Source organism: Odontesthes bonariensis, chromosome 23 (genome assembly GCF_027942865.1).
Source record: "Odontesthes bonariensis isolate fOdoBon6 chromosome 23, fOdoBon6.hap1, whole genome shotgun sequence".
NCBI classification, from domain to species: Eukaryota; Metazoa; Chordata; class Actinopteri; order Atheriniformes; family Atherinopsidae; genus Odontesthes; species Odontesthes bonariensis.
In genome coordinates, this window is record NC_134528.1 from 7,977,289 (window position 1) to 8,000,740 (window position 23,452).

General features: G+C 41.0%; 1 protein-coding gene across 7 annotated transcripts in view; it reads right to left on the reverse strand.

Annotated features, from left to right (window-relative positions):
• Positions 1-23,452, reverse strand: part of tanc2b (tetratricopeptide repeat, ankyrin repeat and coiled-coil containing 2b) — a 155,748-nt gene that overhangs the window by 51,883 nt on the left and 80,413 nt on the right. For 5 of the 7 annotated variants that reach the window (XM_075457335.1, XM_075457337.1, XM_075457336.1 and 2 more), the window contains 2 exons: positions 21,976-22,047; positions 19,597-19,776 (listed from right to left, as the gene is read on the reverse strand). In XM_075457335.1, coding sequence (XP_075313450.1) covers positions 19,597-19,776; positions 21,976-22,047 — 252 coding nt within the window. Of the gene's footprint in view, positions 1-9,946; positions 10,549-19,596; positions 19,777-21,975; positions 22,048-23,452 lie in introns of those variants that run through there. The other 2 variants (XM_075457340.1, XM_075457339.1) reach the window with 1 other exon arrangement.

Below are 23,452 nucleotides of genomic sequence, written 5' to 3' on the forward strand. Positions count from 1 at the left end.
AGCTGGATCGACTGCCATGACAGCGACTCTCACTGAGAAATACTTGATTTATTCTGTCTGACCAGCTTCACAGGGTGATCACTTATACGTATTTGTCCAGTGTTTTACGATGTAAAACAGAGTTAAGCATATGTGTAAATGTCAGTTTTAACATTTAAATGTTTGCTCTCACGTTCGGATTACATAAGATTAAACGAGCAAGAGAAACCGCGTGTAACAGTTAATGGATGGAAATCGTAATTACCTAACCCGTGTTGAAAAAAAGTAAATGAAAAATGAATAAATAAATCAAGCAGAAGCATCGGGGAAGTTTTGCGTTCCAATTCATAACTCTATCTTATTTGAAATGGCAGGACGGCCTTTCAAGTTTGATTTTTCAATTTCACTTCCAGCCCACAGCTCTGACTTTCTTTTGAGAAGCTGCTCTTAAACCTGCACTCGCAAGCTTGCGACAACCTGTGGCAACTTCTAAGAAGTTCAAAGTAGAGTGAGACTTGTACTTTTGCAGAGACAGTGATGCATAAAAAGCTCATGTAGTTTTTGAGATTTATCAAGCAATTTTGCCATTTTCAAACCACACCCATGCGGTTGCCAAGGTGTCCTATTAAGCTGTGGCAAAGAATGTCTTGAAACACCAAAGGCATTCCCTCTGAAAATGGTGAGTAGGAGATTACCGTGTCTTTTGTTCGCGGTGTCTCTGATCTCACCTCTACAAAATGGCGAAGGGAAACTCTGTCTATTGGAGTAAATCCCTCTGTATCACCGGTTCCAGGAGGCTAAATCCCATGGACTCTTCTCCTGCAGTTCTGTTGTCAGCGTGTGCCAGGCTGAGGACAGGTGACAGCGAGTGATGGATGGCAGCGGGCAAATCCACTCCTCTAATGAGCTTATAAATAAATGTATCTTGTCTGCATATGCAGATGCACGTGGCCGTGAAATAGATATTTGCTACAAGCACTGCATGCGAGGGAGTGTATATGAATATATGAATATGCATGTGACATGTATGCAAGTGTACATATGAGATTAGGGGAGGAAAAGAGAGGGATGCAGGAAAAAAATGGTAACAGTGGAAAAATAAAAGGCTGATATCTATCCCTGTGTTTGTCAGGAGACACACAGCCTTTGGTGAAGTCATCAACAGATATGAAAGCGTGTCAATATTGTGATTCAAATTTGCTCTGTGTTGTGCATATGAAAGAGGAAAGCTTCTTTCAACCATGGCACTCCCCTCAGACACAACCTGGGCTTTCAGCAAATAAATGACAATATCTGAATATGAATTGGAAGCTTCAATATGCAATGCACATTTTCTCATTTCTGCAGATAAGTGACTGATAAGCAAGTGAAAGGAGACATTTTTTTACAGCAATGAACCATTGTTTCTGCTCTGTCTCGATTACATACGACCTCGGGCACCCACTCAGACAAAGTGGCGGCGCCCACACATGCATGCATTATTATACACATTCACAGCAGTAATGTGGGTGAGGACATACATTGCCTAGCTGTCTGCAACCTAAGCAGAGCTTTGCTGAAAACTGAACACGCGGTTCTAGTCACTATGGCAACAGCAGAGCGCAAGAAAACAGGGGAAGAGTTGTCCACCTCTCTAAGGTGGTGGCAACGCGGGGAGAGGCTGACTTCACCAACACTGTAATCAAAGAGCTTCTTTGTACTGACAAATCTCAGCCGCTTTACAGGAGCAACTCATCCTGTTTTCATCTCAATTTAGGGAAATCAGCATCAAAAGACGCAAGCAGCTCTGACCCATGACAAAGACATTAGGGGACTTTGGTGAAGTTTCTTTACTAATTGGAGACCATTAAAGGAGCTTTTACATATAGTTGAGCTCTTACAGCATATTGTCAAGGAGAATGAGACAAAATGACAAATGTATGCTGAGAAAGTCAAAGTGATGTTCAAACCAAGTGACAAATGACATTGATAAAATTGCCCAGCCATATTTTCTACTTTTAAGTCGAATCCTAACACATTTCCTATATTACTCTAATTGTATATGCTCCCTTTTCATATATCATTGACTTCTATGTAGGGCTGGATTGTCAAAAAAAACAAATAGACTTTCATTTAAAACATCGACTCATAAAATCCTTTCATCAATTTTTAATTTTTGGCATCTACTGCGCTAAATATTTGTTGCGTTCATTCATTCATTCCGCTTAAAGTATTGGTGAAATAAAGACAGATAATGCTTTATTTAGAGGCTGTATTGTCAATGCCCTATTCTCTCCCGTTACATGGATATACGCGGATCTCTAGTGATCTAAATATCATCCGAGGGACGCCCGCTTTCACCAAACTGTTATCGTGAGTAGATGAACGTATTTTATGCCAGAAATAAGGTCCAGGTTTAAAAAAATGCACTTTCCCTTTAAGTGCAAAAAAACAGCACAGATAATATAGAAAAATTTTAAAAATCTCAAAGTACTTCCTGCCGTGAAATACAAAGGTAATAGCTCATAATGAACATGAACCATCAGTTTTTCAGAGCTATTATTTATCTATCCAGCCTTTATCAAACCCGGAAGCTTGATCCCAGGGTGCACATAATAATCTGGCTCAGAGGCCACGTATGATTTTGCGAGCTCCTCTTGTTGACGTGTCAAACAAAACAATGCAGAGGCAGCAGACAGTCAGCAGCAAGCACAAATCCATTAGGTAGGTTGCCTCTCCTGCTTTTATTTATGTGTCTGCACACACGCACATGTGTATCTATCATTACAGCCTTGGGAGGATTAGCAGTGCAAGGTGAGGCACTAGCAGAATTTTAAGAAGGCCCAGGGAGGGGCAGACGAGCTAAAAACGCTCATTAACCAAACTCTCCCTCACCTAAAAACCTGTTAATTTTACGTATACTTATTGGGCTTGGATTAGACCAACAGCGCAAAAGCAAGTGATGTGGAGGGTATTTTGAGCATTTTATCCATTGAGCTGTTTAAAATCATCATGACTTTTCATGAAGCATAATTGTTTTTGCAGCACTCCATCTTCGGAATAAAAATAAAGGTCAGATATCTCACTGGTATTTCTAACATAAGAGCACATAAGTGGCCATTGCTGAACGAATGATATTCCCAAGGCCGAGCTTGAAATAGCCAAACAGTCTTTTTCCTGTCGACAGTGCTGTGAAACACTTTTTCAAACCATCTTAATCCAATTGCAGTTGTCAAAGCATTTAATCGTTCAGAAGTCACTTTAATTGCTGTATCTATGAAACTGCTGATGAGGTGTTCTCTTTATGATAAGGGCTGTCTCTGAAATCACACGCTCAATAATTCCTACGGATAACTTAGGCAGTTGTATGCAACAAGTTCTCCAACTGAAACCGACGAATAAATCGTTTGTTCATATGCTTCAATGAGAGTCATAATGGTGTCCCGTAAAGTTTCACCCCTACAGGCTGCAGGGGAAATAAGACTCATGAGAGTATCTCCATATAAGAATAGACGGAAAACTCCTTCGTCACTTCCTGGTTGGGTTTAGGCAATTACTTTGTTAGGGTTAGGAAATCATCATGGTTAGGGCTAAAATGTATTATTTCTATGATCCAACAGTCATCTTCATGAATGCTATTTTGCTAGTTACCTTGGTAAATGCAACAAATTACCATGAACAATTATCACTTTCAGCTTGGCTTTAGGCCGTAATAATACTTGGTTAGGGTTAGAAAACTATTAGGATAGAGTTAGAATACAAATATGGTTAGGGCTTCTGTAACATGACATGCTGTAACGACCTCTGACTGCTAGATACATATTCTCTGAATGTAATAGAATCCATATTTGCCTGCATGAACTAACGCCACATGGAAACATTTTGGGGAAAAAGACACAGAAATATATAGTGGACTCATAGATGGACTAGTGACCATAAATCTGACGCTACTTTTCACAGTACATTGTGGAATATTTTCAATACATTATATAGGGTATATAAAATCCCATGATACATTCAAATAATACTACAATCTATTTAGTCCACTATAATGAGGAGTGAGGGATGTGCATTAATTAATATTAATCCTTCAGATTGAGGTTATTAATGAAGGATATCAGTCAGGTTTTGTTTTCGTGATTTTCACCATTGTTCTACTCTGTTTCTGTACTAAATTCAAGTTGTTGACATCCTGCTAATGTCCATACTGCGGGCTTTCGAGGCAGCTGTCTTCTCCTGTACACAAACCCTTCATTCCTGATGGAGCCTGGCCTTCTGACTCAGCTGTAAAAGCACAGCAACTAATATTAAAACTGAGCGGTTCTGACATTCATAACCTTCTTTTCTTATGGTTTCCCTACTTCAGTGCTGGGGTGACACACAGGGGCGACCATGAACTTTTAACATGCCCTTCCTCAGCAGGACACAAGGAGGGCCAGCACTCCCGAGGATAACAGCAGGCTGGAAATTTAAATATGAAGCCGCTTTGGGAAAGTGAGAGTATTATAATTGTCAAGGACACCACTTGATATGGTGGTCTAATAATAGCCACACTGTCTTGACCTTTGTACCAACTGGAGTTCCGCCCCTGCAGGGAATCTGAAGTTATTTCTGCTTTTATTTATCAAGACACACTGAAAACGGGACAAAGGATAAAGAAAGGTATTACATTACTAATTCTGGCTTCCGATTGAGATGTTTCTGATAATCTGCCACCAATTATAGCGCAGCATATAATAAACATCAAAGCCCCCAAAATTCTCCATTTCTGATAAAAAGCCGTTATTAATCGTCGCTCTTATGTAATCTCATAGACATAGCGAGCACACTCACTGTGGCAGAGCCGGTATCCCTCAAATGTCTCACAGCGGATCAGCATCCTGAAATGACTTGGCAAATGAGCTAACAACAGACAGACAAGTGGAGAATGTTGATGGTGAGGCTGTTGTCATTGCACAGTCCTGTGCAATAGTCCGTGATGGTTTGGATACGCATGAAAACGCATACATACGAAACAACACACGTCTTTAGACCCGTGTGAGTATCTCACAAGGAACTGTTTGCTCAGCTCTCCTCCAGCAGCATTTACAGAAAGCAATGAGGTGGTATATGTAACCCACTGCTCTGTTTTGTAAGCAAATCATTATCATTGCTATTAATAGCACACTGCGGGTTTCTCTTTTCCACTTTACAGCTTTTTTTTTTTTCCCCCAGAAGGTACAAGCTAAATATCCAGATGAAACTAAGTGTAGGCAACAATACAAAGGGCTCCTAAATTAGGAGCAGTAACTTAAAAGATCCAGCTGCTTGCTGTGCTTCCCAATTGGATGATTCAAATGAAAGTTTAATAATTGGAGCCAATAACAGTCAAATATGTTTATAGACATTAATGAAACATTAGGGGATTAAACAGCAAAACTGAGCAAAACCCCAAGGTCTAAGCATTTGTTAAAATAAAGAGTTTGCTATTCTTGGATCAAGCAGCTGTAGTATTGAGTGAAAAATCTTCTTTTTTTTTTTTTTTTTTTTTTTTTTTTTAAATGTGAAAGACTCTAGTAGTCAACGGATAAAAGGAGTATGATCATTTTCAAAATGTACAACACCAAGTGTTTTTTGTAATCTTTATCGTCATACTTTTTAGGATCTGTCCAACCTACAGACTGTGTAAGAACACGACCCGCTGGTTTGTGAACAGCCATTTTGAAGACTCAGGTTTGGTTTTTCAAGTAGAGGTGACTATTTTGGAGTGGAGCCCTAGAGTGATTCTTCAAACCAGATCGGATCTTATATTTATTCAATTCTGAAATTATTTGTCCACTGAAAAGAAAATAATTTAGCTTATGACACAGTCATGGCTTTTGTTGCAGTCTGAGATGTTTTGGAACCAATGCATCATGGGTATTTGCGCTTTAGGGCTCTTCTGCAATGACTCCCCTTCTAACACTGGATGACTACATCCATCTTTTATACTGTGTCTATGGGTCTATGAAAAATATCTATTGTGCCTTATAGGCGAAAAAAGATGTCCACATCAACCCCTCGCTGATTCTCCTCATAATTCACACAAGCCAAACAGAGGGCGGCTCAGCATTGCATCGCTGTGTCCTAACATGCATTAAGCCAGTGTCACGGAATAAGCTGAGTGACGACAGCAGCGATGGTTAGAGAGGCAAATTCCGCAATACTGGCCTAATGTGTGTAACAGAAGTTTATCAGCGGTGGATCAACTTCAACCCCCCGTTCCGCCTCTTTACTTTCACACACGACACGATGCTCAACGCATCGGTCCCAGCTTGAAAAGACATATGTAAAAGAGGCTTTAGCAACTACCCCTAAAATTTGGAGTGTGCCCAAACCCACATGGTAAATACTATGACCATTTTAATCTGTTCATAAGGGAGGCTCGTAATAGGTTTTATACTTTTTCTATCTAATGTATTTGTCCGTGTTCTTTTTGTGTGTGTGCACACACACAATAAAGAAACCTAGACACAGTTTAATCATAGCCTACTTTCAGGTGAGATCCGTTTTTTTGTATTCATGCTGTAACAACTGTCCGTGTGAAGTTGAACAAATGACTAAATGCCATCCCATCAGATACTTCCAAGCGGTTTCAGTGCATTTAGCTTTAGCGTAGGAATACGTGCACAAACCAAATTTAGGGACAGCTGGTTTGACCACAGAATGGTGGCTGTCTTTTGAGCCCCATCCAGTGTGTTACCAAGCTTCCTGTGGGAATGACCAACCAAGACCGGCTGACGCAGACGGCTTCAGGGTTACACATGTGTTGCAACTCAAGTCAAATTAACGGTTGCGTTTTCATTTCTCACCACTGGCCCATCACTTACCAAAACTGGCTTATCGTCAGCAAGATCAGAGGCTGGCTTCTCAGTAGTTCTGTCCTTTTAACTGTGCCTCAGACTTCATTGCTATTTTTGACACAAACAACATTTCTAATCATAAAAGAAAAGTAAATCTGATTCAAGATGCAAGTTAGATAGCAGTTAAAAGCAACAATTCATTTCTTGAAGACCAGATGTGCAGCTTGTCTGCAAAATGACTCGTTTTCTGAGGGTGGAAAGACAGTAGAGGACAAGAACAACACATAAGTCAACTCAATTAAATTCCTCTTCTAAACTTTCAGAATGAGAAACAAAGCGAGGGACTTGAAGATCAGTGTTGCCGTCAGTGCTTGATTTATGACTGGAGTGTCATGCGAAACACTTAGCGTGCCCAACTGCCAATAGAGTCACTCTGTTAAAATAGGCCTATTGCTGCATGGGGAAAATCCAAACAGAATCTAAAATCTAAAAACAAAACAGAACTGGAAATCGAACAACACAATTACCCTCAGAGGAACTGAATAGCATTCCAGCCAGGGTAAATTTAATGTGTAAGGTTAAAGGGACACTATGTAATTTCTTCCCCCATCTAGTGGTGCAATTTTATTTTGCAAAGTTGAATGAATTTGCTCTCTAGCGCCTCACGTTTTCAAATGTGCGCTGCAACTTCTTGAACTACGGCAAGCGGAATGTGTCAAGATTCAAGAAGCTATAGCTTCAGACTCAAGGTCCATACAAACAAAAAGAAATCAAGACACACAGTACAAAGGATTATATAACACACATACAACAACACTATGAATACAGATGACAGATAACATGTCAGATAACATAACATCTCCTTTGGTGTGCAAGCAATGCAATTAGTCATATTCCGGGAGTTACCGGAAGTGACGTTGACGCAGCGTTAGCATTAGCCTGTGTTAGCAATAGGAGCATTAGCAGCGGTAAATAAACTCCCGGTAAACTTACAAACTTTCTAATGCCTCGTTTTGTGAGCTAAGAGCCTATGTGTACTACGGCAGAAGTTTGGTAACAATCAATGCATTATTAGTGGGATCATTTACGAGATAAAATCTATTTAGCATTTTTTTTTTTTTTTTAAACTTTATTAGTAAATCAACAAAATAACAGTTTACAAATGTGAGCATAACGCCAAAAAGAAGATATCCAGGGGGAGCATAGGAATAATAATAAAAAGAAGAAGAAGATGATGCACTTACAAAAAGAAAGCTAATGAACACAAAGACATATGTGCCAAGGAATAAAATCTATTTAGCATTAGCGGCTGTAATAAGCCATTTGGCGGAAATGACGTCACAATGACGTCATTTCTGCTTGTAGGCCTGGTGGGGAAATCGCGATTCGAAGTGCTTTATGTCCCTCTCGGCACTTCGTCATTTTTCATAGAGCGGAAGGACATGGCAGCCTCCATAGAGCTTACCTGCTCTATGTAGATACAGACAAGTTATTCTTCACTCAGGAGGATAAGTGAGATTTTTGACAGAGATCATTTTACACCAATGAGGACTAACTTATGAATGAATATGTTGATTTGAGCTAATAAATGACTTAATTTATTACATAGTGTCCCTTTAAAGTATGATCCAAGGAGGCTGACTTCTAGACAGTCTGTCAGTGCTCTTTCATAAATTATTTTAGGCTTACAAGGCATTTGCTTGACACACCTTCAAAGGATGGCACAGGAGGGAAATTGAGCAATTATATAAATCAATACCACTCTGATGCACTGGAGAAGATGCATGGCTTTTAATACCGAAATAAAAGGGCCAAACAAATTGAGAGAGCCACAATTCAAAGTCAGAACTGACTGAATTGTCTTGTGAATAAATATTGGACATATATTACAAAAAAATGTAATGATGGCAAAAGCCTTGGAAAACAAACTGTATCACATCACAAGCTATAATGTAATACACGTTTTCTCTGGGTACTTTCAATTAGTGTGGGCCACAACTTCAATTACAAGCCTCAAAGTAGCATCTGTGTCTGTCTTCAGATTTTCTAAGCGAATTAAACTTCTTGTCAGACAATCATCAATAAGTCACTGTGTCATGTCCAGTGGAGGGATGTGCTCCGTCCAAATAGCATCAAGAGGAGTCCTAAGGCCACGAACATTTTCCCACAATAGAGACAAACAAGGGTATTCAGAAACCCTGAAATTGAGATTACCAGTGTCATTGCCTCATGGCATATGAATGACAGCTGACAAAGTACGTAAATCAAAGTACTCTCCAGGTGGTGATACTAATTGGTGTGAAAACCGGCTGTAGGCGCCTCATCAAAAAGCACTCACCTGAGACCAGCAATAGCAGCTGCTGATAGGGTGCTTGTGTTTTTTTTTCTGGCAGACAAGTGTTATTGAGACATTTTGTTTTGTTCACACACCAGCTAACAATCCCTTGGGATAAGCCCGAGAGGCAGGAGGCCTGCAGCACTGGAACTAAAAGGAGGAACCATGTCCCAGCATACGACAGGGTGATTCTGGTACATGACAACAAGCTGCCGCTCACTGCACGGTGAGAGGAAAAAAACTATTCCAATCCCCACCAACTTCTAGATATTTATGCAATCATAGGCTACGTACGATGCTGTGCTCTGGAAGGAACAGTGAGACACACATCAGATAGAGCAAGCACCATTAACCGCCCACAGCTTGTGCTTAGACACACACACACACACACACACACACACACTCCAAAAGACATATACATACACACACACACACACACTCCAAAAGACATATACATACACACACACACTCAAAGACAATTGAATGCTCACCCACGCTGGCGCATGAAACAGACCAGCTCGCCACGAAAAAACACTTACATGATCACACTCTGGTTGATTCACAGGCCCTCAAGCCCACACTGTGATTAGAGTTCAGCCTTCTGACAAATGCAGCACTTCATAGAAAGAAACTACTTTTTCTTGCTCTCCTCCCCTTAGCTTAATGCCTTTACAAACATCAGTCAAGCCAGTGGTCAGGTGCTCCAGTTGGGAGATAAGAAAGCAGACAGACTCTGGCAGAGCAAAGGTGGAGCAGCAGGTGAGAGAAGGGGGCAGTTTGCAGGCACAGATGGAGGAATGGAACAAGCAGAGGAGGGTGTGGCTGAGCTCACCATTCTCAAACCAGATCTCGCATTCCTGAAGGCTGGAGTACGGAACCAGCTCCCTTCCTTCCCCTTCCAGCGACACAAGCAGTCCTTCCTCCCTGAACGATGACCAGTTCATCAAAAATAAGGAGGGACAGAAGAAGAAAGAAAACGGGAAAAGCAAAACACCTGCAGCGAGGCAGGGGAGGAAAAGTGCAGAGGTACAGAAGCTCTCAGTCTCTCTTCACTCGCTTGCTCTCTGAAGAAATCTCCACAGGTTTCAGTGACGATGCGGCTCGCTCGGTTAAGGCGCAGCAAATGATACAGAGCCAGGCAGATATGGCAGTGACGGGAAGAGCGAGAGGAGGAGGAGGGGGCGGAAAGAGAGGGATAAGGAGAAAGAAAGAACGCAGTAGTCACTGTGTCACTGGGGAACGAGGGAGACACAGAGGTGACAACTCTGTGATGGCAGCACGTACCAAGAGCTGACAGGTGACCGAAACCTTCAGCTCTAAGAAAAAAAAAAAAAAAGAATTAAGCAAAACAAAAGGAGTTCACAGTCCAGGGAGCTTTTCCTTTGTGTGTGGAGATAGGTGAGCTCCTCATTCCCCTCCGTGACTGCATTAGCGCTTAGTGTGTTATGTATAGATGTGAGAGGCGCGCTCTCTCTACAGGAACAGGAGCTCAGGTCTCCAGCAGATGAATGGTGCAGTGCTGCTGTTGTCATAGCAACCGCAGAGCAAAAGGAGGGGGAGGAGAAGGGTGGGTATTGAGGCAGGGAAGAAAATGGCATAAAAAAAAAAAAGGGAGGGCGTTATTAAAGGGATACAGTTTTGCTGTTCGTGGACAAAGCTTTGGGCACACATCAGATTACAAGCAGCGAAAAACAAGAGCAGTAGTTATTATTTAATAGAAACAAGGGTTTCTAGAAAGCCGACTCAATTCACCTCTTGGGTAAAGGCATCCCTGTCTGTCCTTGTTTTACCCTTGAAACTCTATTTGTACAGCTGCAGCCATGTTTTATGGCTATTTAGAGGTTCAAACCTACTGGGGTGCCACTTTATTGAGCACCGCCTTTACTTTTGTTTGGGGGTCGGCATCCGTTAGGTTGAAAGCCTGCACTCCTGTATCTTATTAATCTCCTTCAGTCACACTTATTTCCCCAGAGTGACACCTCCAACCCTCTGAAAATGTTACCGACAAGCCTTAAAGATGTGCTACAGTTACAGGTCAAACTTTGAGAATGCCATACTTTGTGCATCATCTGAAAGATCTGTGGCATGAGTGTACCGTAGGCAATTTGCTACGGTAGAGACAAGTAAAATAATGAAGCGAGTTCCATACATCTCTAATTGTATCATTAAAAAAAAGGCAGCTACATTAGCTAAAGAAGTGGACACATCAAGAAACACCAAAAGTGTTGACTTTATTGAAAAGTATTTTTCTTACGATCTGTAGTCACCATGAGATCATCTTTGGTTTGATTTTTGGTTTACATATGCTTTTAAAACAATGTGAATCTTGTGAATATACTTTAACGTCATATTTTTTTCATTTTTGTTATTGTTTTTTTTCTCTCTGTCTTTTTTCTGTATTTATATAAAAGATAAAGATGAGTGGTGAGGGAGAAGAGAGATCCATCCAGTTTCCTTCTGCTTACTTATTTTAATGAGGAACTAACACCCGTAGTCAACGATGTAAGTTCATGTCATGGTATTTTCATAAGGGAAAAAAAACACATATCTTCAACTCTGACTGTCTCCCATCTACAATGCAACATTTAAAGGTCAAATATACAGCGTTGGAACACCAGTAAGTGTCATTGCAACAAAGACAGAGCCAACACCGAAAGAGAAACACAGCTTGGAGCCCGTCATGCAGCTTCGAGATCTCTAGAAAAATCCGGAAGTTCGCCCACTCCAGTCTGCACTGCACACACTCACATGCACTGACCTGCATGTTCAGCCAGACCGAATGCCACAACACAAAACACTTAAGCGCTTAAATGAACCCATTAAGAGCTAAGACTTTGTTCAATGCTGCATTCTAAAACCTGTGCAGTCCAAAACTGTCCACACAAAGAATTCCCAGTCTATAAACGAACTATAAACATTAGAAATAAGAAAACAATCTTTTGAGAAGTTAAACCCTACACTTTTATTGTAAATGGTCATCAGTATCCTATAGTTTGTCAATATAAGAAAAATCGTTTGTGTGACAGTCTTGAATCTGATCTGAATGGGTTGAGACATACGCCGTCTGTAAGTGTTCTGACGAACACAGGTAGGAACATTGTTAGGCTACATTGATACATCTTTAAATTGCTAATAGTTGTCTGCTATTAGCTGCTGTATAAATGTTCAAAATATTGCAATATTAAAGCTTAAGGTTGCAGTGGGAAACATAATGAATAAAACTGCTTATATGCCTTTTGATTAAAAAAAAAAGAAAAAAGAAAGAAATCAATAGGAAGATCTTAAAGTATCTGTCAAATACGAGGCCGTAGCCAGCTGTCACCTATCTTAGTTAAAGGGTAAAACAGCAAGTCAGGTTGAATCCACTGCCAACAAAATCTATCTTACAGCATCTCTAAAGCTCAAAGATTAACACGATCCATCCATCAGTCAATCTTTCCATGAATCAATCCATCCATCCATCAAGCCAGTCATCCATGCATCCTCAGGAGGCCCCGTTTATATTGAGGAAGAAGTGAGGGACATATTCAAACTATAAAAACAACAGCTCCTAAAGCTTTTGTGCCAGAGGCAGGATAACACGTTCCCTGAGTTCTAGTTTCCATAATAAGACCTTCACTTTATTTTCTGTAATTTCCCAAATCACCCCCAAAAATCCTTAAGATCTGCTGTCTTATGGTGGAATTTCAAATTGTATCAGATATGCCAAAGAATCCACATATAAACAAGAAGAAAGAAGAAGACATATTTTCTTTTTTTCTGCTGCGATCAGTCTGTTCTTTTTACTCTATGACAGTGTGAAAAAACTGATGTTTGTATTTGACATTATATAAATCCCTCATACAGTCAGACTGTCTGTCTTGTGTCTGACATTAGAAGTATTTCTGTCGCAGCTTCTAATCCTGGCTGGTTCTGTAATGCCCCTCCGGAGGGCATCATACTTACATTTCAATTACCCATCTCTACTCTTAACCTTCACTCTTTATTTGTCACCTGTGACAGTGGAGCTGAAAATGTCACATTTCCTTTCAGCCGAACAAATTATTTGCTGGGTCTGCAGCGGCGGGGATGGTCTGAGGGAAGAAATAATGACAATAATTGAAGAACAATTTACACAAGGTGCAATGTTGGCTCAGGAAGTGTGGAGATTGTGATGCCCTAAAATGCACAGAGGATAGAAGTTGTATCATAAAATAACAATCCTTGGCCAAACTCATATGAGGTTGGCTGAGGATGCATTTGGAGACTGAGGGATTGCGATGTCCCAGACGTTAGGCTCTGTTTCTAAAAACAAGTTGAAATGTATAAACTATCACAAAATGCCTCGAGGCATGGTGCATTGCAGGTTTGACTCATGACTTAATGGAGAAGCTTGCTCATGATATTGTTCAGAAAACAGGGGATCCAGGGGACATTAAGTAATTAAGACAGTTACATGCATTGTTGTTTTTTCCAAAAGTTCATTAATGAAACGGTTTAAATGAACTTTTTGATTGCACTAAATGTATTCCACAGCTTTACAGCTTGAGTTTTGCACATAAAAAGATGGATTTTAAATCGAAAACCTGAATCATTGAGCCTTATAAAGAGAAGATCCAGTGGCTCTGTTATGCATTTGGTTTGGCTCCAAGGATCCCCTAAAAAGAAACGACTGATACGCGGTTATTCGAAAGCCAGATTTACACTACAAGAATTTAACTGCGTCAATGCTTCATCATTTGTGAGGCTCCTTGACATGTCGCAGACTGAATATCTAGCATGCAAGTATTTGAAGGAATCTATGTAGGAGGAGCCATTACATTGAGGTGTTAGCGAGGAAATGGGGAAAGTGTGCAAGTGACAGGGTGAGGGGACACAAGAGGGAGAAAGTCAGAGGAAAAATACAACAAACAAATATGCAACATGCGTGAAAGGGAAGATAGAGACGAGGGTAGAGTCTGCTTGGGCTCAGGAAACTGAGCAGAATTTGGTTGCATGGTGCCAGGAACACTGATGCCTCTTTTATATTTCCCAACATGCAATATCGTATGAGCCACAAGAGAAAAGGAGGCGTGAAGAGAGGCAGCCAGTTCTTTTCAACAACCAGGTGACCAAAACAGACTGAATCACTAGCAGTTACTTGCATAATAATGGGACATTAACGGTTGTAACTGCTTGATAAAGATCATTTTTATGCATCAGGAATGATTCTGATGAAAAATCGTGTAGTGTGTGACCTCCTGCCACCGATCAGTCATTTAGTGTGAACCCACCAGCACTCAGAAACTCCAAAATACTCCAAATCTTTGTTGCATATGAAAATGATGTCAATCATACGCTACCTTCTGCAGAGCCACAAGGTCTCAAACCAACCGAACACCTATTAGAGAATTCTAGGTGTTAGATGGCTCTCGGCCAACACCATCGAAACACAGAAGAAGGAAATATCTTCCTGGAGGATTGTGTTGCATTCCTGCAGCAGAATTCCACAGACATGTAGAATCAATCTCTTTGAAGGGCTGACTCTCCATAATCTTACCCTGATACTTTAATTATATTTTGCCAGCAATACTTTCTTTTCTTTTCTTTTTTTTTTAACCCTTTTAATTATCATGACTCCTGCAATACTTCTACCAAAGCTGCATTATGAACCCCCCAGCTTTCATGTTGAAATGGACAAAAAGTTTAGACTAAAATCTACAAATCAATGACAACCGCAGAAACTCTGGTGGTGACATATTCTGCTTTACGATGATAAAACACAAAGAAAAGCAACGAATTCTTGAGTGTTTGATTTGGGAAAGCAAACACTAAAAATCCAGTGGAAAAGATGGTGCACTGCACCCAGCAAATACACCATAGTGGTGGACCGTGGCACAGGGGTGGAGCAGACGTATAGCTGTAGGCTATTTAGTTGATGTTTTTTCAGTAATTTTTATTTCCATTTGTAGACATGAATGCCATCTAGCAATACAACTCGTTTTACGTACATCTTCATGAATCAGAAACAGTTTCTAAAGATAAACTTTCTAAATTACTGATATAATTCATGTGAATTTTACATCTAAACAGATATACACTGGTGTGCTCATATGAAGTGAATGTAAGGCCACTCTAGGCATGGCAGACAGCAAGGAGGAGGGCCTATGAGCTATGTAGAAGTAAACAACCCTTTTTAAGCTAACAAAAACACACCAAATGTTGTTTCTGTGATTCTGCATTCAGAAAAACACAAGACCATTGCACCTTCAACAACATCTCCCTACAAATGATCCTGTCATCTCTTTTTGGAAAGTCCAAAATAGCACCCAACAAATAAACAGACCCGGGGGGGGGGGGGGGGGGGGACGCAGCATTCATCAGAAGTAGCTAATTCAACAGAGCTCAACTGTTTTAATGTGGATCCCTCAGGACCACCCACACGGTGAGCTATAAAACTTGAGTATGCCGTTCTGCACGCTGTGCTCTGTAAGTCCTGACACTACTGTTGTGTATCTGTTTGTCTACATCAATGACCATTTAGTATTTAACCTAGCTTAGTACAGTATATCTACATATATTTACATAATATTTTAATACTGAAAGCACCAGAGAAGCAACAGATTTTAGATTCACTCATATTACTGTCCCAGCTGCAGCTAGAGTGGGATAAAAATTAGGTGATATAATTGAATTAAAGCTTTTCTCTAGTTTTAATGCCAAATGCAATTTTCTACATTTACATGGAAATCCATGGGGAGGCAGCAATTGTATTGATTGCAGCCATTAATTGGTGGAAAGCAGTGTAATCGGCAGATAGATGTTGAAATAATTACGTTAAAATGACTCTGAGAGGAGAGGAGCCAATCAATCAGCTGGGGCGACATCTTTGGTGGGCCCGACACTTGACTGAGAACAAATAAGTAAATCAGTGATTACAGCTCATAACAATGAGCCACCGAGGTATCATTATGAGATAATATTCTAAGACAATTGTGGACTAAAAATAAAAAACAAACACTGAGAAATCAGTTAAATGTGCATCAAGACAAAGGAATGTACAAAAATCTGGTCGCGATCAAAGGGTTAGCAACTGAGTGCATTAACTTGAAATAAATACGAGGTACTTGTACCTCATGAGTATTTCACTCCATATGTCAGACCTAAACATAACACTTATTGGGGGATGGAGGGGGGTTGTATGTGTTCAGTGTGGTTGTCAATGTGATGTTGTGTGTGAGTTTAAGCATGAATTGATTTGATTATTGATTTTGTTATGTAAAGCACTTTGTGCTGCTTTTTAGAATGAAAACTGCTATATAAATAAAGTTTGATTTGATTTGATTTGTAGGATGATACAATCTTTTTTTTTGACAGCTGCAACTACTATATCATTTTATTATAATAAAGTATAATGCATTGTTATAAACAGAACCTACAGACCTATTTTTCCAGTATCTCCAGTTTGTTTTGGACACAGCGTATCGTTATGCCTGTTTTCATCATGATGCCCCACTCAATTTCAATTTGCCAGATTTATTTTCATGTTTGCCGATATTCGATGTGATGATATTTCAGTTGAAACTATCTATGTGCTGTTACAATACTATCATGCATTAGTACAAAGTTTGTTTTCATTGCACCATTGGAAGTAAAGAGCTATTCAAGTAAACATCATATAAAAATGCTGTTTTACTTACTTGCATGTGCATACAATACTATGATATTAACACTAATTAATTTATGCCAGACTTTTATTTCTTATCAGATCTATTATCAGACAATATCCGATGTTCTCTTCCAAATATCTCTCTTTTTTTTTGCCAAATGCGGATTATTTTAATATCCACAAAAAAAAAGCAGCAATGTCTGCTGGCTAAATAAATCTGTGGAATGAGTAAACCCTGAGTGAATATTATGTCTCATTCCTTACAAATCTGTTTCATAAATTGACCCTGAGAGCATCCAAAGGCCCCCTTGAGAGTCTTCAAGCAAGCAGAAGGGGATTAAATCAGAAATTCGATGATTCTTTAAAAAGGTCAGTGCTTTCAATGCCTTTTCTCTCAATCAGAACCTTGAGATTGAATAACTCAAATCCTAACCAACATCCCCCTTTTCCCTTCCCAAGGCCAATCAGGGAGTACGTGGGAGGGCGGAGAGTGGCCGTAGTTGACGGAGGCCACCAAGAGGGATGAAAGCGCTGCAGCTTTTAGACCTGCTGCTCTCCGGTGCATTCCTCTGCCATCACTCCTCCCCTCACCTCTGCCATCTCCGGCATGGAAGAGGTTCTGGCTTGTGACGCCAACACCACTCTCAAGCTGATACCGTCAAGCTGTGCCGGATGTGGTGCTGAGTTGAATTAATTAAAGGGTGAGAAAGCCGGGGTGATTGTGCCTGAGCAAAATCTGCTGCTCGATGCCACTGGAGAGCAGACACGGGCCTAGGAGGACTTGAAGGACAGCGGGCACCTCGGGCCATTTGCATACGTTGTCATTTGGTCAGATGAGGTGAAGCAAGAGCAGAACTGCTGCAAAGTTCCTTCTTCCGATCTGATGAATAAACATTGATGGGAAGGATTCTTACAATATCTTAAGGTAGCTTTAATTATTTAATAATGACAATTAATAAAAATGAACTGCTCAAACAAATCAAGTCAATATGAAACAATGTTCGATGTCACAGACATAAATCTGCAAGGATCAAGGCGGGAAAGCTAATCCTGCCAGATGTTATATCTGGAACACATAGCTATACCCAACGCTGGCCGTTTTTTGTTCAGAGCATGACAAACATGCCTCTAGGCAGCTATTATGCAAATGTGTTACATGGTGATGCCATCAAGTAAAAGAAGGAAAGCCTACACTATAAACAAGGCATTTCAGGCAGTTCAGGCGTCCTATTTTAGAAAACAATGTGAAATATGAAAAAAAGTGAAAGTGGACTTATTATGAAAAGGTTTATAAAAACAACAACAAAAAAGACACAACTTCGATGCATTTCTACACCTGAAAGATTATACAATCTTAAAAAGGACGCAGTGTTTTTGAGACTTAAATCCTAAGCTAAAAATGTAAAGGAGCCCTCACAGCAGGCAGCAGCCGCAGCACCTGGCTGGTATAATATATCAAGACAAATAATGACATGTTCAACAATACGGCAAAGAGGCCTCTCCCTGTGTCAGCCATGGAAAAAGAATAGAACAAATGAGACAGCACTGCACATCATTAATCAAGATATTCTTGGCTGTCAACAACACAAGCGCATACACACACACACACACACACACACACACACACACACACACACAGGTGTTTACACATTCACGTACATGCCAAGGCTCTTAAGAATTCACTTTGATTCACACAGATGAAAGTGGAGCTACTGAATCAGGCTGAACCTGCCTGAAATAGCACAGGTAAAGATGGCTCCTAGAACAGCCAGTAGAAAAGGGTGAATTGACCTGATAAAACTGGCTTGTTCTGAGATCTAATTCTTGAGCCTCATCCCCTCAGAAACAACTTGAGCCAGATCCCTCTGCGGCACGGCTGCACTCCCACTTAAAATGAGGGAAAATGATGCTGTGTCCTCTTTAAAAGACAGAGTTTGGATGACCATGCGAGGCCATAAATCATTCTGTATGATGTAAAAATCACAGTCCCTCTGGCCTACTGAAATAGTTAATGATCCGAGGTAGCTGAGAGGCTGGTGCGCCCTAGTGGTGACTGCAAGAAGAAGCTTCTTCACACCTACTCTAAATCTATTTGGAAGCTGCACGGATATTGGGAGATGCTGTAATGTCAAGATTTCATTTTTCATTTTGAAATCCAGTACAACGGGTGGTTCAGGTGTCCGCGCTGCCAAACGCACAGCTTCCTTGTTACGAAAGCAAAGAGAACATGACACAGTCTCATAATCCAGTAAATGAGGAGCAGAGGGGAGGCAATTTTCCACATTCTCTGAATGTCAAAGATGAGTGTGGAAGGAAACGATTAGCGCTGGGAGATAAAAAAGCAATGAAGAAGGGCAGAGCTAACCACATCTAGCAGTCAATCAGTTGTTTTTGACAGTGTCAGTTAGGTAAGACTTCGGTGATTACAAGAATTGGAAATTGCCGTGTTTGCCGCAGGCCAGAGCTCAGCACTGCTTTATGTTTTCTACTCAGACTTACTGGGTAAGTGATACGGTAAATGATTGCTGCTTATCAGCAAGCATCAGGGTGCCACTACCTCCCACTTAGTCCCTTAAAAACTCTCAAAATCTGTCTTGAATCAGTGTGCAGGATTCTGTGATTAGGCACTGTGCCCAAAGTGGTACAGTGAAGCATTAAGGGAGGCTATATTAGTACAATGAATCAATGGGGGAGGACAGCCACAGGAAAAGCATTTAATACAAAGTTGAACCAGATTCAGCCCACATCTATGCTGGCTGTAATTTTCCTCCAAAGCCCTATTTTTCAGAAGATGTGGCAACAGGGATCAGCCTATTCAAATCTTTCACTCTCTGCACTGACTGCAGTGTCTTTACCTGTGAGCTTCCTCATCGGCTGCAGCCTGACACCGATGCTCTGGTGGGTGAGCAGCGGGGAGGAGGGCAGAGAGCGTGACACGCCCTCCATTATGCGAATGTGCTGCATGCCCTCGGTCATGGACAGCGGGGGCACGGCGTAGTCTCCTTCAAAGGCACAGTCGCTCTCTATGCTGCCACCTGCAGGACGGGAGGCAACACAGTGGGGTGTGAGATCTTTTTCTCTGCTTTGAATTGAGCATTAAAATTTCATTAACACTCTAAAGCTGTGAGGGGAGAGGCTGGGTCGGCTCCAGGAAAACAAAGAGTATGGATAAATATCTGGTGGTGACATTTAAAAAGCAGAAATTACATCCGAGTCCATGGTTATACGCTGCATTCTTAATACTAACAGTATAGAGGAATGGATAAAAAAAATTATATAAGACACAATATTCAACAAAGGTATCTGTTTCTATATTCATTATATTATACATATATATATATTTTCCTCCTTATTTGTTCACCTGCTGTAAAAATTATATTACATTCAGATCGGGCGGAGTACCACAGGCTGGTCCCTGGATTCTGATATTAGTGCAACATCAGTATTGAGTTTAAAAACCAGCATGACCTAAAAGTAAGAACAGCCCTGAAGGCACTGGCAGCATGTGCCTTTTACATTCAGCGCAATAAACTACAGCCTGTGCAAGCTCTGGCCTCACAGTGAAACAATACCCCACAATTTCTATATAATAAAGGAGGATTTTCTAACCACCTGAAATGTGTTTGGACACATAAAAAAAAAAAGAGCACAGTCACGACCATCAGAGAGCATTTATAAAACACACAATGAGCCGTAATTACAGAGCATAAAGAACCGCTCACCATCTTTCATCTACCCTGTTTCTCTCAGAGTTATGACAACTTGGGATTTTTTTTTAATTTCACAAACACAACTATGAGTACACCAAAAAAACAGCCTGCTGTCTGTAAACAGAACATCCATTTTGGAATCAGACACTTTGGTTCCCTGCAGACGGTGCAGTAAAACCTACTGGTCAAGCTACAGTCTCGCATCAGATCACCGCCGCAGCAGTGAGACAAGAAGTCATTATCAGACACCGGGGCGTTACATGTCCCAGAGGAAGCCTGGATGATGGTTAGCAAGGAGCAATCGGCTGCTGCAATGCAAAAACACAAATATAAAAATACTTGGAATGAATATCAAACGCACACGCACACATTTCTCTGTGGCTCCAGTAGTGCTGGAGTCAGTCCATCCATTCACTGGGGGAATGTCACAGTAAAAGCAAAAACAGAGTGGTGGTTACTTCCCCCAGCATGGGAATCGTCCACATGTATGCAGACTCTGGTGTGAATACCAAAGGGTAACTTGGTATTCTGGTTTCAATTATTGGTAGTAAAGATCCGACACAATTTAAAAGCATTCCAAAACTGAAGAAAACTGACTATTATTCTACTGTTAAACAATAATCCACCTTAAAAGTAGAGAAAGTGTGGCACTTCACCATAAAGTAATCAAAAGATACAATAAAATGCAAAATTTGGAACCTTTTCAAACAGAATCTCATCAAATATTAAATTCTTTTCTACTTGAAGAAGTGAGGAAGACATGTTGAAATATATTGCTGTGAAAAGGTCTGATTCAGGGTTTAGCCTGAATTTATCACAAGGGTGGAGAGGGAACACCAGCCGCAGTCCAGCGGTAAAATTCAGAGAACAAAAGCGCTTAGGCAGAAATGATGGTGTTTTATTTTAGATTGCGATAAGAGACACGTACAAGGGCCACTCCATGTCTCGAAATAAGCACAAACACCTACTCATCGAGGTCCTCAGTTCAAAACATGCATGAGGAGGAAAAAAAAAAAAAAAGGTAACGTGAGATTATAATTGCTCAAATATTCCCTGAAAAGCACTGACATTCCGCTCTGTTGTGTACAGCCTATTTCCCCAAGAAGTAACTCAGATTTACAGACAAAATTACAAGACAACATAAAATTCATACAGTTTTCTTCCTTCTTTACTTCATTTCCACTAGTCCTAGACTCTCCTGCTATAAAGTCGAGTAAAATACAGCCCACCAAACAAGGCCTCCATGGGCTCCCCTCAGTGAAACAATAAGAAAGCAGAAATTGAGTCTGGGAGTAGTCAAGAGAAAGGTATTCCAGGAAATGAGAAGGTAAAGGTTTCAGCAACTTCTCATTCACTCACATAATATACTCTCATACCCCGAGCAGCTCACTCCATAATAAAGCAGCCGCTGAGGTGGACAGATTGTTCTAACATGCAAAACTGTATTTTGTGATAGTAAGATTACAGACTCTTCTCTAGTTTAAGTAAAACATTATGACAAAAATTCATTCTGGAGTCGCTTACCTTGGCCAATGTGGCTCAGATGAGGGTCTAGACCGGGTGAGCGGGGGTCTGCCAAGTCCTCGCTCCCACCATCTGCAGATGAGGAGCAGAAAGAGAGAGACAGGGAGTGAGCTCGGTGGTGCTTGTAGCGAGGTGAGGAGGTGTGAGCCAGTAGTAAGGCCACCTCTTCCTCTCCAATCAGCCAGGTGTGGGACTGGAAGACGCCCAGCAGGCTGCTCACACACAGACCCTCAACACCCTTCTTCTTTGGGCCCAAGCGGTCCCTTATTGAGGCAAAGTGGAGCTGTGCTGCCATGCTCCACTTTTTCCTCCTCCCCATGTTTGGACTGAACAGTGAGTGAGCCTCTATCTGTAGGCCGGGCCTGCCTGTGCAGATAGCAGAATAGTTTACATTACAGCCACTGTTGCATGCGGTCCTGTCATAGAGGCACAGTCAAAGAGCTCACTGGGCTCTATGGTTCACTGAATGAGGACCAGCAGTAAAACAGTGGGCGTTTCCCAGGATAGATCCACATAAGGCTAATGATATGAGGATCAATTACGCCCAAGGGAGCAGGCAGGCAGAATTAGCCACAGTGGATGGAACTGAAAAATGACGGTGGGGGGGCAGCATCAATGGGCACCACAGTGAGTGCCACTAGGGGATCGTTTCATAATCCTGCTCAAGTTCAGATGGATCTTACTGTAAAGCACGACGGGCGAGCAGAGGAGGTGTGGAACAAGTGACGTGTTCTCAGATCCCAGCAGAATTGCGTGAGCTATTATTAACATGTAAAGGTAGCTCTACTAGAGAAAAAAAAAAAAAAAACTAGCCTAAGACAATGCATTATCTGCATGTGGATAGATCAAAGATTGTTGCATTAGGCAGAAAGGCAAGAGGGCCTTTTATCACTAAAGGATTGTATATTTTAGCGAGCCCCGTATTGTGTTTCAATCAGAAAGCTTGCCATCAGCCCACAAAACCCAAACAAATACTCAAGCATTATCTCTCCCATCTCAGATTCACACACTGTGAGCCAGTACCCACACAGCAGGCTAGATTGGCTCGCTGGTGGAAAGATCAAGCTTGTCGATGGACAGATAGAATAAGCTGTGGGGCATGATTGTGTGAGAACTGGGCCAGCCTGAGACTAACACTGACTGTAAAGGGAAATCCTCTGCAGAGGATTTTAAATGTTTCCTATGAGCATAAGTAAAAATTGCACACATGACAAACAACAGCAACACATTTGGTACAAACAGGAAGAAAAAAAAACACATAGGCAAGGCAATTTTATTTATAGAGCACAATTCGTACACAAGGTAATTCAAAGTGCTTTACAGCTTGTACATACATTGTGCTGTTAACACCTCCAACCCCCTGCATATTCTGCTCCAACAAAGCCACCATAAATAGCTTCTCACCTTGAGTGCCACATGAACCATATAGTCTTGTAAAATCAGTGTAGTGGAAATCAATACGGGCCTTGAAAATGAC